This window comes from Oculina patagonica, chromosome 1 (genome assembly GCF_052425735.1).
Source record: "Oculina patagonica isolate OP01 chromosome 1, crgOcupat, whole genome shotgun sequence".
NCBI lineage: Eukaryota > Metazoa > Cnidaria > Anthozoa > Scleractinia > Oculinidae > Oculina > Oculina patagonica.
Window position 1 is genome coordinate 37,330,391 of NC_135758.1, and position 15,283 is coordinate 37,345,673.

Genomic DNA, 15,283 nt, shown 5'->3' on the forward strand with positions numbered 1-15,283 from the left:
ATACCAAGGAACCACATAAAGGACATAAGTTAAGTTTATTTCTACCATCAACTTTTAATTCAAGACCTGTAAATTGCTCTGAACGACTGATTCCGGCTTATAGTTGATATTTCACAATGATCGATCGTGTAACACAATGCCGCTTTCTAAATCACGTTCGTCCGATATAATGATCGTTATTCAGCTTCTTTTGTAGAATATATTGCAGACACTTTCACAGGAAAGGTACAGCGGACCTGAACTTACGTCTTCCAAAACGAAGCAAAGCTTTTCAACGGCAAAAGCAGACTCAAATCAACATTTGGTGCGTGTCACTCGCGTGTCACACAATAAATTCAATATGGCGGCGCAAAGTGCCGGCCTAGCGACCGACTTTAGGCTTTAATAATTCCGCACATGAACAGAATGGAGCGCTTATCTCTTGGGATTGCGAATAAATCTATGTTATCTTTCAAATCCTTGAATGTTTTGATATGTTTCATTTTTGAGCCAAACTCTATTCTACCACCTTAATACAGTCCAAGCTCCCATAGGCAACCACCTTTAAAATTGGAAAAAGTGATTGTAACTTGATCTGGTCAATGGCATGTACTAAAACCCAAAACAACGAAACAAAACCACCAAAACAAAGCCGCCAAAACAACTGAAATGAAACAAAACCACTGAAACAAGCAAAACTCATTACATTATTATTGAGAGCTTACCATAAAAAGGGTAACCTGAGAGTTATTAAGGCTAGCCGGAGTACAAATCAGGCTAACCAGTGTGCTATTCAGGCTAACCAGAGTGCAAGGGTTAGCCTAAATAGCACTCTGGCCAGCCTAAATAGCACTCTGGCTAGCCTAAATAGCACTCTGGTTAGCCTGAATAACTTCAGGGCTCGAGACTAACTTTTTTGCTAACAAGCCTAGCGGCTAGTGACAGCTATGATTTCACTAGCCAAAGCCAATTTTCTACTCGCCAGAACTTTAAAGCGTGGTTTTTCATTTTTTTTACCAAGCCACCTGAGACAAAAGCCAATGAGAAATCGAACAAAATCCAAAATCCTTACCCAATCACTGATTAACATTACAACCTACATGTACATTATGCCCAATTTCCCAGGCTGGTTAAAATTAGCAGAAACAGTTTTCTTTCACTTGTCACCTTCGTCACTGGAAAGTCCAAAAAAAATTACTGTTTGTTTGCTTTTCAGAACACTAAGCTTGTACTTGTTAGTTCTGTTCTCTCAGAGTCGTTTATAATTTGTGGTTTCTTTTCACAACAATGACTTTCACTAGCCATTTTGGCTAGTTAAAGCCCAAAATCTACTAGCCAAAACAGCATTTCTACTAGCCTTTGGCTAGTTGGCCACCGTTAGTCTCGAGCCCTGTAACTTTCAGGTTAGCTTGTTTACGGTTAGCTCTCAATAATTTTAATGGGTTTTGCTTGTTTCGGTGATTTGTTTCGTTTTGGTTGTTATGGCAGTTTTAATAATAATAATAATAATAATAATAATAAATAAATATTTATATAGCGCCTATCGAGGCCTGCTCTAGGCGCTTTACAATAATGTTAAAAAAAATGAGATTACTAAAATCATTTTGATTTGGTGGTTTCGTTTTGTTGTTTCAGGTTTTAGTGAATGCCGTTTACAAGAACGTGTTGGTAATTCACATACTTTGTTGCATCATGAGAGGTTGTGGTTGTGAAGGGAAGGGTTTACCCTGGGCTGGTCCTGGCTGTTGGTTTTGATTTGGCGTGAGCTGTGCATGAGGTGCTGGTGCCACAGATGACGGAAGCTGTTGCTGCTGTTGCTGAGCTGGCATGGCTGCTGCTGGTGCTGTTGGTCCTTCTCCCTGTTTTACACAAATACGTTATACAAAGCATACAGGTTAGACATACAGTATACGTCAAGCAATTACCATAAACAATTTACCCAACACTTTATCAAGTACAGTTCCAATGTTAACATTCTTCACAAGAGTTTGGGAAACTACAATAAGTGACAATAGTGTTGGTACATCACATTGTCATTTTAGGCACCATTTTATTGTAATATGGTCTAACTTCACCCTTTTCCCCCTCTTTTACAACCCCCTCCCCTATCAATGTTGTAGAGACTTAGCATTAGCCATTGTGATGGAGGGGAGGGGAGTATTTTTGGCAGAGTGTAATGAAATTTAAAAATAGTGGTTAACTAATTTGCCATAAAAACTGCAAATTATGCAAAGTCAATGTGTCAACTACTTTTGACTATGATTGTAAGTGGGTGTTCTGCTTTGTATCAGACACTTAGCCAACTTTCAGAAATTTTGAGCATTTTTATTTTTAAGCATATTTTATATTATTGCTTAACAAACTTATGGCTTTATACATTTTGTGAGATTACTTAACCACTTAAATAACCACTCACAAATAAATCATCTGGGAATGAGTCAGGAGGAATAATTCCTGCTCCAATCAAGAAGCCACAGAAATCCTTGGCTGCATTAGTTTCAGCATCTTTCTTGTTTGTAGCACTTCCAAGACCGACATAATCAAATCCCTCTATCTGGATCTGAGGGTATGTAACAAAAAAAGTTTAATAAATAAGTACTCAGGGTTTTCAAAACAAGCTGGCGACTGCCAGAATTCTGCCTGCTTCTTAATTAAATGTCGCCGTTTACTCTAGTCATAGTAATTCCCTAGGATTAGGGGCTTTGCAGCCCAAGACTAACTTGTAAAAGCCATCTATTCTTCCAGTTGCTAGCATGTACACCTACTTCAAAACATTAATTTTGAAACCCCTGAGTTCTGTGTACATTGCAACCGCTTCACTGGGTTAGTTTATGTTGAGGGCTAAGATTGGTGGTAATTGGTTGTTAGTTGTTTATGATTACTTGTTAAATAGAGTTTGTTTTTTCAATGCTGTTCCAGCATTCCAGCATGTTCTGGTATTCCAGGTTTGAGTATGTACACGTCATATATCACTGAATTTCGACACCTCACCACCAAAATTGGTCGGTTCAGTCAATCTTCTATCGTGTTCCACCCTTTTATCATGTTTTAAGAACAAGAAAAAACGTCGGAATTGTAAGTGGAGATGTCACTTAGCCATAGTCCACTTCTCATGTTGGTGAGTTCTTTGGTGACAACGTGATTGGATGCATTTTTTTGACTGAAGAAAGACTCTTAAGAGGGAGTAAGAAAGCTTTTATATGGTAAACAACCAGCCTCTATTGCTTCAGCTTGTGGTCGCTTACGAGTACAAGGCTGTGCCCTAAGAAAAATAACAAGGATCTCAAAGGTTCCAAACTATAAGATCCAGGGTGCTCAGCACAAGGCTTATATGAAAGAAATAAGGGAGGCCGAAATAAGATTATCTAGTCATCCAAAGATAAAAGTTAGTTGCCTGAGGCACCTGGCCAGGCGCCCTTAGAGCACAGCCCTGGAGTACCCATTCTCATAAATGACCAGCTCTTACTACAAGAGACATGGGTAAGTGACATGGTCGCTTACCAGAGCTTTGACTACATTATTTGCCAATCTCAAACCTGTAGCATCTACACATAATTATACAGATGTGAGACTTAACTTACTACAACTGTAGATAAGCTTAGCTGATACCACTCTATTTCATTTTTTCATCTGATCATGTCCGATCGGTTACGTGCGTCAAAGAAATATAAAAGATCCCTAAGCATAAATGTAATCACCTCTGAGAAGCATTTCGACAAATTTGTCTCAGCTCATACACGTGAGAATATAAATTCGCTGTGTCTATATGTCCGGCAGCCGGACAGGTTTTCCAAAATACTCCGTGTCCGGCAGTCGAAAATATTTTCAAATTTCAATGAATACCATCATGTACGTGTTTACATACCTTAAAACTTCACGATTTCCACCGCAGTGCGAGGTTTTGTGTTTATAATCGGCGCCCTCTGTGTATAAATCGAAGCTTGCCGCCAGCTTCCGGACACGAATTTCAAAATACTCCGTGTCCGGCAGTCGAGTATTTTTGGTTTTCTACTCGATAGATTCGAACAACATCATGCTAGGCAATGCTAAACAATGCTTTTCTCGCATTTCTTGCTATGAAATTTACGATCGCCGCCGAAGTACGCCGAGTTTACAGAAACCTTCCAGTACACCCACTACACCTCTTGTCACCCGCCAAGTGTGAAAAAAGGATTCATAAAGGGCGAAGCTCTTAGACTCCTAAGAACAAATTCTTCAGAAACCACTTTTGAAGAGAACATTTTAAATTTCAGAGCACGCTTGGTCGCAAGGGGCTACCCACGAAATCTGATAGATAAAAACCTATCAGAAATTAACTTCACAGAAAGGAAGTCAGCACTTAAACAAAACAAAAAAGATACGAAAGAAATTTTGCCTTTTGTCACACAATATGAACCAGCAGTGCCAAACATCAAACAAATTTTAATGAAAAAATGGCACATCATAGAGGAACAACCACTACTCAAACAAATCTTCAAAGATCCACCCATCATATCCTTCAAGAAAGGAAAATCTTTAAAGGATATGCTCGTTAGAGCAAAAATATAAAGGTTCTCAAATGTTTCACACCGGTAGAGATTGTGCGGCCTGTCACGCCTTGCTACCTCCTACTGATTATGTCTTCCAGACAGAGCCCTATTCTACCAGTGAAACCACTTAATTAACACAGTCAAAATGTTGTACTGTACAACACTTCTACGCCTAAATACACGCAAACTATAATACACATTTCTTCCATTTTTGGAAGAAAGCAACTTAAGAACGCGTTTAACAGAAATATGCCTGTGCATTTCAACAGGATGCCATTTTACACGTAGAATTTTTTAATTATAACCTTTTACAAAACACAACACAAGCTTTGAAACCAAACGGATCGAACCTACAGCAACCTGATTGGACTGGCAAGGACCAATCAGAACGCACCATTTTCGATCCTTCTACCGGTCATAGGTGGATATAAAAACTCATACTTGTCCAAAAAACTACGGAACGGTACAGAGCTAACACCTCTACCATTCCACAAATAGCAACTGACGAGGATCGTAAGATCCGAAACCTAGGTCTTGCTTGAAACCTTACAACACAACAGATCGTTGATCTAAATGGAAAGCCCAATGGAGGACAAGTACCTTTCAGAACTCTCTCCAAGCATCCTTGGAAAAAGTCCGCTTAATACATTACACGACCAGCCTGGCTGTTCAAAAGAAGAACAAAGCGACAAAGAGGAAGATACGTACGAGATCCCCAGCTTCCAACCTCCAAAAGAGGACACCAAACCCAGTAGTGGCTACAAGAAAGCACCAAAGAAAGCAGAGAAACGGAAGGCCACTGAAGCACTCCCTACCACAGAAGCTAAAATACAAAAGACGGAAATTTCCATCAGGAAATTAACCGAACATTTAGAAAAAAAGACTTGTCCAAAGACATTAAGATATTCTGCACGGGCCAATATTCCGGCAGACGAAGACTTTAAGAAAGATATTAGGACAGTCAAAGAGAAAGCAGAGCAAGGATTTATCCGCGCTCTAACAAGGTTTCACTACCGCCGTCTAGAAAAACAAAAAATTAAGCTTAACAAAGACAAAGCTAAGGCTCGCCGTTTAAGTGAAAGCGGTTCAAAATGTAACAAATCCAGAGCTACTCCGCCAACGGCGGTCAGCCGCAGTGTCAAACTTAAAAAGCTTGAGGAACTCAAAGCTAAAGTAGATCAAATGGAGTTAGAATTGAACACAGACAATAAAGATTGTGAAAAGTACTCACATATGTCTGGTAAATGTGTCAAAACCACCAAGGGTGGGGAGGAAAACCAAAATAAAGGGTTAAATACCTACACGAAAACCCAAAGGGACACGAAAAAGCGAAAAGAACGCAGAAACAAACCAACAAACTCAGCCTCACATCAAACAAATAAGGAGGAAAAATACATCAAAAACCTCTCAAATAAAAACCTCACTTATTTCCAAACTAGAGTTATCTCCAGGGGATTGAAATTTATACCGGTGAACAAACCAAACACAAACAAGATCCGGCGGCAATTACTGCAGGATTTTCGACATTTTGAAAGACGAATGCGTCTTAAATATATGTTTCACAGTAAACGCAAAGAAGTTCACACTTTCCATGTCAAATCTAACTGGAACCCACCAGTTCAAAAATCAGTTGCCCTGGAGAGCTTTTTAGAAGAAGTGAAAATGGATCTGGCTGAGATAAAAATAACTAAGCCTAAACAGAACTTGTCACGCAATGAACGCAAAGCATTAAATGAATTAAAACAATTCAAAGAAATTAACCTCAAGAAAGCGGACAAGGGAAATACCACCGTTGTCATGAACACAATACACAAGATTCAAGAGGGTCAAACCCAAATCAACGATCAAAACAATTACAGGCCTCTTGACAACCCCATGGTTAAAGAGACACACAGCAAGGTGTCACGTTTAATTACAAACCTACACCATGGCAATCACATTGATAACATGACAGAGAAATGGCTATCACAAACACCAAATCCACCTAGAATACCAGAATTCTATACTCTTACAAAGATTCACAAGCCAACCATGACTGGGAGACCAATAATCTCCGGTTGTGATGGGCCCACAGAAAGAATATCATCTTTTGTTGATACACTGCTACAACCTATATCGAAATCACAGGAGTCGTATCTTAAGGACACCACTGATTTCATAAATTTTCTTGAGAAAACCAGCGTAAATAAAGAAACATTCCTTGTTTCGATGGATGTAACCAACTTGTATACAAATATACCACAGGAAGAGGGTATCGAAACAGTATGCGAAGCATACGACACCTTTTACAATAATAGCCCTCCAATACCCACATACTACCTCAGAGAAATGCTTAGTCTCATACTTAAAGAAAATTCCTTCCAATTTAATGGAAAGAACTATCTTCAAATACACGGCACTGCGATGGGCACGAAAATGGCTGTCGCCTTTGCCAATATATTCATGGCTAAAATTGAGACACAAATCCTAAGCAATACTGTCAAAAAACCTACAGTTTGGAAACGGTACATTGACGATGTATTTTCACTGTGGGACGCCAACAAAACAGAGATCGAAAGATTCATTGATCAAGCTAATTCACATCATCCTACAATTAAATTCACAGCTGAAATCTCAAACACAAAAACTACATTTCTGGATACAGTCATATACAAAGGCGAAAGATTCAGGGAACAATCAATCCTTGACATAAAAACACATTTTAAACCTACAGAAACCTTCCAGTACACCCACTACACCTCTTGTCACCCGCCAAGTGTGAAAAAAGGATTCATAAAGGGCGAAGCTCTTAGACTCCTAAGAACAAATTCTTCAGAAACCACTTTTGAAGAGAACATTTTAAATTTCAGAGCACGCTTGGTCGCAAGGGGCTACCCACGAAATCTGATAGATAAAAACCTATCAGAAATTAACTTCACAGAAAGGAAGTCAGCACTTAAACAAAACAAAAAAGATACGAAAGAAATTTTGCCTTTTGTCACACAATATGAACCAGCAGTGCCAAACATCAAACAAATTTTAATGAAAAAATGGCACATCATAGAGGAACAACCACTACTCAAACAAATCTTCAAAGATCCACCCATCATATCCTTCAAGAAAGGAAAATCTTTAAAGGATATGCTCGTTAGAGCAAAAATATAAAGGTTCTCAAATGTTTCACACCGGTAGAGATTGTGCGGCCTGTCACGCCTTGCTACCTCCTACTCCTAGTCTTGGCATTTTTAAATGTGTACGCAAAAATATAAAATAAGCAGAGTTTATAGGGACTGTTAAACTTATTCTTATCTTGTTGCTGTAATTATGGTTACTTTTGTAATTTCTATTTTAATTGCTCTTGTATCTCTATTCTAATAAAGTTGTTTTTATGGTAACGTTTTTGCTGGCTCCCAAGCTCACAAACTTTAGACACCTATTGGAACAAACAAACAAATTGGAAAATAGTTACAAAAGTTGGACAAGGGAACAAGGGAGGATAGGTAACAAAAGAAAAGTAAAACTGGGAAAACGGAACAGGAACAGAGAACACCAAGATCCAAGGGTTACTTTTAGGTAACACGGAAACACAACGAAATGTTGTTCGGGACAAAGTGCATGGACACCTCCCCAGACCAGCGACCAACGCCCGCCCCCACCCCCCTTACGAGACCCTATTTCCTATGAGCCAGTAGTGGAATAATTTTTTCTTTCAATGGTGTAATTAACGATAGCAAGGAATGGGACACAAAAACAGAGTAGAAAAAACTTGAACAATTTAAAAAAGGAAAATTGACTGCCCGGCATGGTGTCTTTTGAGTTTGTCTTTCGAGAAGAACACGGTATCTATCGACTGCCGGACACGGAGTATTTTGAAATTCGTGTCCGGAAGCTGGCGGCAAACATATTTGCAACAAAACAACAAACTCGGCGTAATTCGGCGGCGATCGTAAATTTCATAGCAAGAAATGCGAGAAAAGCATTGTTTAGCATTGCCTAGCATGATGTTGTTCGAATCTATCGAGTAGAAAACCAAAAATACTCGACTGCCGGACACGGAGTATTTTGAAATTCGTGTCCGGAAGCTGGCGGCAAACATATTTGCAACAAAACAACAAACTCGGCGTAATTCGGCGGCGATCGTAAATTTCATAGCAAGAAATGCGAGAAAAGCATTGTTTAGCATTGCCTAGCATGATGTTGTTCGAATCTATCGAGTAGAAAACCAAAAATACTCGACTGCCGGACACGGAGTATTTTGAAATTCGTGTCCGGAAGCTAGCGGCAAGCATATTTGCAACAAAACAAACTCGGCGTACTTCGGCGGCGATCGTAAATTTCATAGCAAGAAATGCGAGAAAAGCATTGTTTAGCATTGCCTAGCATGATGTTGTTCGAATCTATCGAGTAGAAAACCAAAAATACTCGACTGCCGGACACGGAGTATTTTGAAATGCGTGTCCGGAAGCTGGCGGCAAGCTTCTAAGTCACGGGCTTCGATTTATACACAGAGGGCGCCGATTATAAACACAAAACCTCGCACTGCGGTGGAAATCGTGAAGTTTTAAGGTATGTAAACACGTACATGATGGTATTCATTGAAATTTGAAAATATTCTCGACTGCCGGACACGGAGTATTTTGGAAAACCTGTCCGGCTGCCGGACATATAGACACAGCGATATAAATTTCAATGGCAAAAGCATCACTTTTCCAAACAACTTCCGCTTTCATTGCAGATAAAAAAAGGTTCGGGTTATCTTAAACTGGAAGTTGCTATGAATAATAACTTTACCTGAAACTTAAACGTTCCCTGCGTAGCCGGTCTTTCTGTATAAATGGGTCTCACTTTACGTTTTCCACAAAAAGCATACAAGAAGTTTTTGAACTGGGAAGCCGCCATTTTGCCGGGACCACGCGAACACTCGAGATCGAGGCTGTCTGGTGCAAAATTTTTCATAACAGGGGTAGGGAAGAGAAATTGTAGCCAATAACACAGGGTAATATATTTCTTTTAGTTAAACATATCCCAACTTTTATTGCCTATAAGATATTTAAAAAATAATTGTGTTCTAGACACAGGAGACATTTTTGGTGCTAACATCTTTTTACGGGATGCTTTCTAGAGAGTTCTTTTACAATCATACCCTCCCCCTACCGCTAGGTATTCCTTTGTCATATTTGTATCACGTGATCACAGCGCTCTTCACTGGGGCGATTCCAAGGCGATTCCTTCATTCTTTGGTATTCGCCGCGTTGTGTTTGGAGTGAAAATTTCTAAAATGGCTGAGGTAGAAGCTCGTCAAATAGCCATTCTAGAAACTGTTGAAGATATCCAAAATCGGCGTGAACAAGTTTTACGGCGGTATGCAGAGTTCAAAGAAGCAACTCGTCTCCGGCGCCAGCGTTTAGAAGATGCGAAACGCTACCATCAATTCAAGCGTGATGCGGACGAAGTCGAAGCGTGGATCAACGAGAAGCTACAGATCGCCTGTGATGAATGCTACAAGGATCCAACTAACCTTCAGGTAACTTTTTGTAGTATTTAATGAAAACTGCAATCAGATAAATAGTGTTGAATTCACGTCTAAAGAGAAGATTGCTTCTCCTTCGACAACGCCCCGAGCAAACCCGAATACAAAATTAATCTCTGGTTAAATTATATTGCAGTTACGTGGAATTTACGGTAGCTCTGTATTTCATCTATTACCTTTTTTATATTATTGGACAAAGATTTAATCTCTGAGTATTTCTTTTGAAGGAAAATAGAAATATATCAAAGAAGCTTAGCTTGTTGTAAAACCAATTCAATCGAAATCAACTTGCGTGCGTGACCAGACAGCACAATACACGGTGCGCATAAATTGATTCGAAGAATCAAAGTTTCCTTCAGCTGTTTCAGTGCAGAATCAAGATGCATCAAACGAGAGTGTGTGCTAAACGCATATCGGGGCAAAATTTGTCAGGAAAGCGTTGTTCTGTGGGCTGGTTTTGGAATAGTGCAAGCTGTAGCGGCAAAAAATTTTGCGCGCTAATAAGGTGCTTGTATGTTAATTCAATTTCACGCTACCACTTTGGTCATTGGCAAGAAGAACATAATTAACATAATTTGTTCACAGAGCAGAAGGAATTTTTCTTGTCTCCAGTCATGCCATCACTGTTAAGTTGTGATGTCTTAATTATTTAAATGTCATTTGAAAGGCAAAGTTATTAGTCTGATGTTGTGAAAGGAACATAAGATGTTAATTTCATCCTGAGAGTCACGCGTGATGGTGGGTGGTGGGGAGCTTGCCTTTATATATGCAGCATTCCATATCATGGAACAACTTATTTGATTCACTTAATTTCAATCTTGCATAGAAATAGAAATAGCAACCTCCAAACTACAGAAAAAAAGTGTATAAAAAAGTAAATCTTGATGCAATTTCTTTATTTTTTCAGGGAAAACTTCAGAAACATCAAGCTTTTGAAGCAGAGATCTCAGCTCACAGCAATGCCATTGTTGAACTTCAAGAGAATGGAGAAGGCATGATCAATGAGTCACATTATGCCTCTGATCTTATCAGGGTGAGTTGTAAGTTTTATGCTCCCATTTTGTTTTTGTTCTGTTATTCTTTGGAACCTTGCGTATTGACTGCAATACCATGAATTTTCCATCATCCAACAGGAGCGTCTTGACTCACTCATCAAGCTGTGGGAGCTGCTGCTTTCCAAGTCAGCAGAGAAAGGGCGCATGCTTCTTTTCACCCAGAAAAGAGTTCATTTCCTGCGGGAAACAGAAGAAGTCATGTCATGGATTTTGGAGAAGGTAAGGGCCGATTTGCAATAATTCCAAAAAATATTGGTTCTACACACCCAAGAAAGTGTCAAATGTTTGTTATTTCAATGTTTTGTTTTCAATAATTAGGCGCACATTTACAAGATGCACAAATTATTTGTCTTTGCAACTTGATAAAGAGCGTGTGTTTCTTACAGTACTGACTATGGGCGTTGTGGCATTACATGACTGAGTGTTTCACAGATGTTTAGACCTGCAAACTGAACTCAAGAAAATGGGAAAATTTGGAAATTTGCAAACTGTTCCAGCACTGAAGACCTGTTTAGAAAGTGTTGTATCCCATCCATTTCCATTACAAATAGCTTAGATTAGAAGAATAGAAAATTAAGTATGTAAATTGTGTCTGTTACCTTTCAGGAAGCAATCGCCACTTCAGAAGAGGTTGGAAGGGACCTGGAACATGTTGAGGTTCTGCAGAAAAAATTTGAAGACTTCTTGAAGGATATCCAGGCAAACGAGTCCAGAGTGACGTACATCAACGATCTCGCTCATCAACTTGGTGATGAAGGTCATCCTGACATTGAACTGATCAGCACAAAGCAGGCGGTGAGGAATCAGTTGAATCTTTTTCATTACAAGTCACATAGCGTTCCAGTGTACAACATCCATCAGCGTAATTTTTTTTGCAGTCCAACATGTGTCTTGACAAATTTATGTGAAATTTATGAAACTGTTATCTATTTACAGGAAGTCAATGAAGCATGGGAACGACTGAAGATGCTGGCACTAAAACGTCAGAAGAGGCTTGCAGGAGCACAGCAGATACACAGCTTCTATCGGTAAGGAGTTCTGTGCTGATACTGAAGCTTTACTAGAGAAATAATGACATACTAGATTGAAATGAGCTCATGTGTACAGATAAATGTTGCTATTCAGTAATTATATGCATGTGAAAATTGTGTTGGCCCAATGGTTAGTGCAATGGAATCTGGATCAAGCAGTCCAGATTCTAATCCTGGTCATCATCATCGCTAATGAGACCGAAATTAATCATCTTCGCTAAAAAAGGGAAATGAACATTTCTAATTTTAATTTTTTTGACAGTGATGCTGATGAAACCAAGAACTGGATCAATGAGAAAGACAAAGTACTGTCTTCAGATGACTATGGAAAAGATCTTGCCAGTGTTAATGCCTTGCTGAGAAAACATGAAGCCTTAGAGAGAGATTTGGCTGCTGTGGAAGATAAGGTGGAGATTCATTTTTATCAAAACCCAATCATATATAGTAGCAAGACATTAATGTATTACACAGTGTGTACACAGAGCAGTTTATTGCATGGTATTTGCCAAAACTCACCTTTGCTCTCTGAACTTCACAGGTTACAGCCCTTGGCCAGGAGTCAAACCAGCTTCAAGAGGCCCATCCTGACAGTGCTGATGAAATTGCTGCCAAGCAAGATGAGATTGTCACAGCGTGGGGAAACCTCAAAGATAAGGTGTGGTAGATCAAATGTGTTTGCCTGAAAAGTGCCCACTACAAAACAATGTGAAGCAAGTCACTGATTCGTTTAAATTGGTAGTACCCTTGATTAATAATGGTGAATTGTTTAACTCCAATGTCATCCCCAAAGGCCACGATCCTTCGGGTCTGCACCAGGAAAAGGGACCTCCGGGCTAGTCTTGAGTTTTCTGACCACTGGTCAAGGGGAATGCAGTCTCTGGGAATGAGATTGGTTCCATTCCAATTGGGGACTCAGAAATTATATTTTCTGAGTAAATTTGACTCGACATGTGATTGCTTCTTTATTTTCTGTTGGTTTATGTTAATTTTGGTGGAATCTGAGGTTGTTTTCTTAGCTGAAGACAATGAATCATGTAGTTAATCTGAATTTTATTTTTGATTCCTTTCAGTCTGGAGTAAGAAAGACAAGGCTTGAGGACTCTTACAGGCTTCAAAGATTCATAAGTGATTACAGGTAAAACAAGAAACAATCCTTTATACACTGTCTTTATTTTGGCCCATTACAGTCTTCCCTCCCAATTACAGGGCTGCAAGTAATTTTTTCATTTGAAAGGACATATGTCCTGCTAAGACACCATATTAGACTGTTGGACAAAACAAAATTGTGTTTGGACAGATTTTTATTCATCATTGCCATAAAATGATTTACAATCAAAAAATTGTCCGGACATCATGTCCGACCACACTTGGTCGGCCAATATAATCAATGTCTGATGACCTACTGTTATTTGCAGCCCTGCCAGTACTTGACTAGCCAAAATAAAATCTTTGCATTTGCCATCTTGTTATTAAAATCATAGCTCATTTTCTCATCTTTAGCTATATGCCGTGTTGACTCTTTTCCTGTTTGTATCATTAGGGACCACATCTCATTCATAAATGAAATGAAAGTCTTGATCCAGAGTGATGAACTGGCAAAAGATGTCGCAAGTGCAGAAAGTCTTCTGGAGAGACACCAAGAGCACAAGGTACCTTATTACATGAAATTTTCGCGACACTTAAATTTCGTGATTTTGCCAAAATTTTGTATTTTGAATCACTTTAATTTCGCATTGTTGAGTATGACACAATTTACATTTTCTTGGCAGTATTATTTAACATGCCCTTGAATTAAATATAATGACTTCATCAAGGGAACAATAACGTAAAAATTAACAAAAACGCAAGGGCAGACTAAATCTCGACAATAGCAACAACAGAGCAGTTTTCACAATGTCTATGTTGTGGTTTAATTTTTGTCAGTGGTTCATTTTTTTTCGACTTTTTTTGCTTGTTTATGTTGTGGTTTAATTTTATCTTTGGTTTAAAATTTTTTAAACCAGTTTGATTTTTATTTCCCTTTGTTTCAGATTATGATAATGAATATGAGACAATGAAAAATAAAAATCAAACTGGTTTGAAAAATTTTAAACCAACTATAAAATTAAACCACAACATCTACAAGTAGGTCATGCTTGTACGTGAGTTACTGTTCTTGAGTCCGATCGACGACAACTTCCCTTTAAATTGAAAATTCCTTTCTTCTGTGAAACTAAACTTAGCTTATTGATTATTGACATGTGATTCACTTAATTTTCGCGACACTTATTGTTCGTGTCACTTTAATTTCGCGATTTTTTTGGAATCGCGAAATTAACGTGTCGCGAAAATTTCATGTAATAAGGTACTTACAACATTGTATTCTCTCAGGAATCTTTGACTAGCAAAATTTGGTCCTTGCTTTGCATGACACCAGTGTAACGCTGTACTACAGTTCATGTTATATGCTTTTTTTCTGTCTTTAGGGTTACATTGATGCTTCAGAGGATGGATTCAAGAAGTTTGCTGACGATGGAGAAGAACTTGTCAATTCCAATCATTATGCTAGTGATGAGATCAAAGAAAAGGTAATTTGGGCTAGTTGTTTGGGTTGTAAATTTGAGTTAGGACACAGTGCGAGCCATCCGAGCCAAAAAAAAACAACTCCCAATAAAATGCTTACCACAAGCTACCTAAACTAATTGTAGGTTGATCAGAGTTCTATTCAGGCTAACCAATATGTAATTTAGGCCTATTTGAATGGCTCACATGACTCACTGACTCAACCAGAAATCCTCAATCCCAATTTAAGGCTAACCCCAAGCTACCCACATGTAAGCTAACTGTAGGCTGGCCCCAGTGCTATTTAGGCTAACCAAAATGACTCTTAGATTGTCCAGACCTGTAAATTTGCCTTTTTCAGTGGATTTTAAATTGAAAACGGTGTGTTTTTTACAAAGTAAAAATGTTTTGACTTGGTTCACTGATTTCTTTTAGCTTGCAAGCTTGGAGACAGAAAAGATGGAACTTCTTGAGCTGTGGGAGAGGAGACGTGTCCAGTTTGAACAGTGCATGGAACTACAGCTGTTTAATCGAGACTGTGAGCATGCCGATGCTACCATGACCAAACAGGAGGTATGAATGTGTTTCTAAGCATGATTTTGTCAAATGCACAGACTGATACACCTTGTTCCTAGGTTA

The 15,283-nt window shown here is 38.9% G+C and overlaps 3 protein-coding genes across 3 annotated transcripts in view; 2 read left to right on the top strand and 1 right to left on the bottom strand.

Moving 5' to 3' along the window:
• LOC144667298 (ATP-dependent RNA helicase A protein-like) overlaps nt 1-9,394 on the bottom strand; it is a 32,185-nt gene extending 22,791 nt beyond the window's left edge. The window contains exons 1-3 of the mRNA XM_078528692.1: nt 9,279-9,394; nt 2,396-2,539; nt 1,661-1,838 (exon numbers count right to left, since the gene is read on the bottom strand). Coding sequence (XP_078384818.1) covers nt 1,661-1,838; nt 2,396-2,539; nt 9,279-9,386 — 430 coding nt within the window. The 5' untranslated portion in view covers nt 9,387-9,394. The remainder of the gene's footprint in view (nt 1-1,660; nt 1,839-2,395; nt 2,540-9,278) is intronic.
• LOC144628364 (uncharacterized) lies at nt 6,924-7,652 on the top strand. The gene has a single exon (XM_078486466.1). The coding sequence runs from the start codon at nt 6,924-6,926 to the stop codon at nt 7,650-7,652; it is 729 nt and encodes a 242-aa protein (XP_078342592.1).
• A 298-nt stretch (nt 9,395-9,692) lies between the features above and the next one.
• The window catches only part of LOC144667220 (spectrin alpha chain, non-erythrocytic 1-like), a 31,063-nt gene continuing 25,472 nt past the window's right edge, over nt 9,693-15,283 (top strand). Inside the window, exons 1-11 of the mRNA XM_078528627.1 lie at nt 9,693-10,011; nt 10,925-11,050; nt 11,151-11,291; nt 11,679-11,867; nt 12,009-12,100; nt 12,366-12,510; nt 12,642-12,758; nt 13,174-13,238; nt 13,644-13,752; nt 14,569-14,670; nt 15,080-15,217. Coding sequence (XP_078384753.1) covers nt 9,766-10,011; nt 10,925-11,050; nt 11,151-11,291; nt 11,679-11,867; nt 12,009-12,100; nt 12,366-12,510; nt 12,642-12,758; nt 13,174-13,238; nt 13,644-13,752; nt 14,569-14,670; nt 15,080-15,217 — 1,470 coding nt within the window. The 5' untranslated portion in view covers nt 9,693-9,765. The remainder of the gene's footprint in view (nt 10,012-10,924; nt 11,051-11,150; nt 11,292-11,678; nt 11,868-12,008; nt 12,101-12,365; nt 12,511-12,641; nt 12,759-13,173; nt 13,239-13,643; nt 13,753-14,568; nt 14,671-15,079; nt 15,218-15,283) is intronic.

Bases quoted from the DNA above. Each gene is read 5' to 3' on its own strand.
- LOC144628364 (XM_078486466.1), top strand. From the start codon at position 6,924: ATGGCTGTCGCCTTTGCCAATATATTCATGGCTAAAATTGAGACACAA.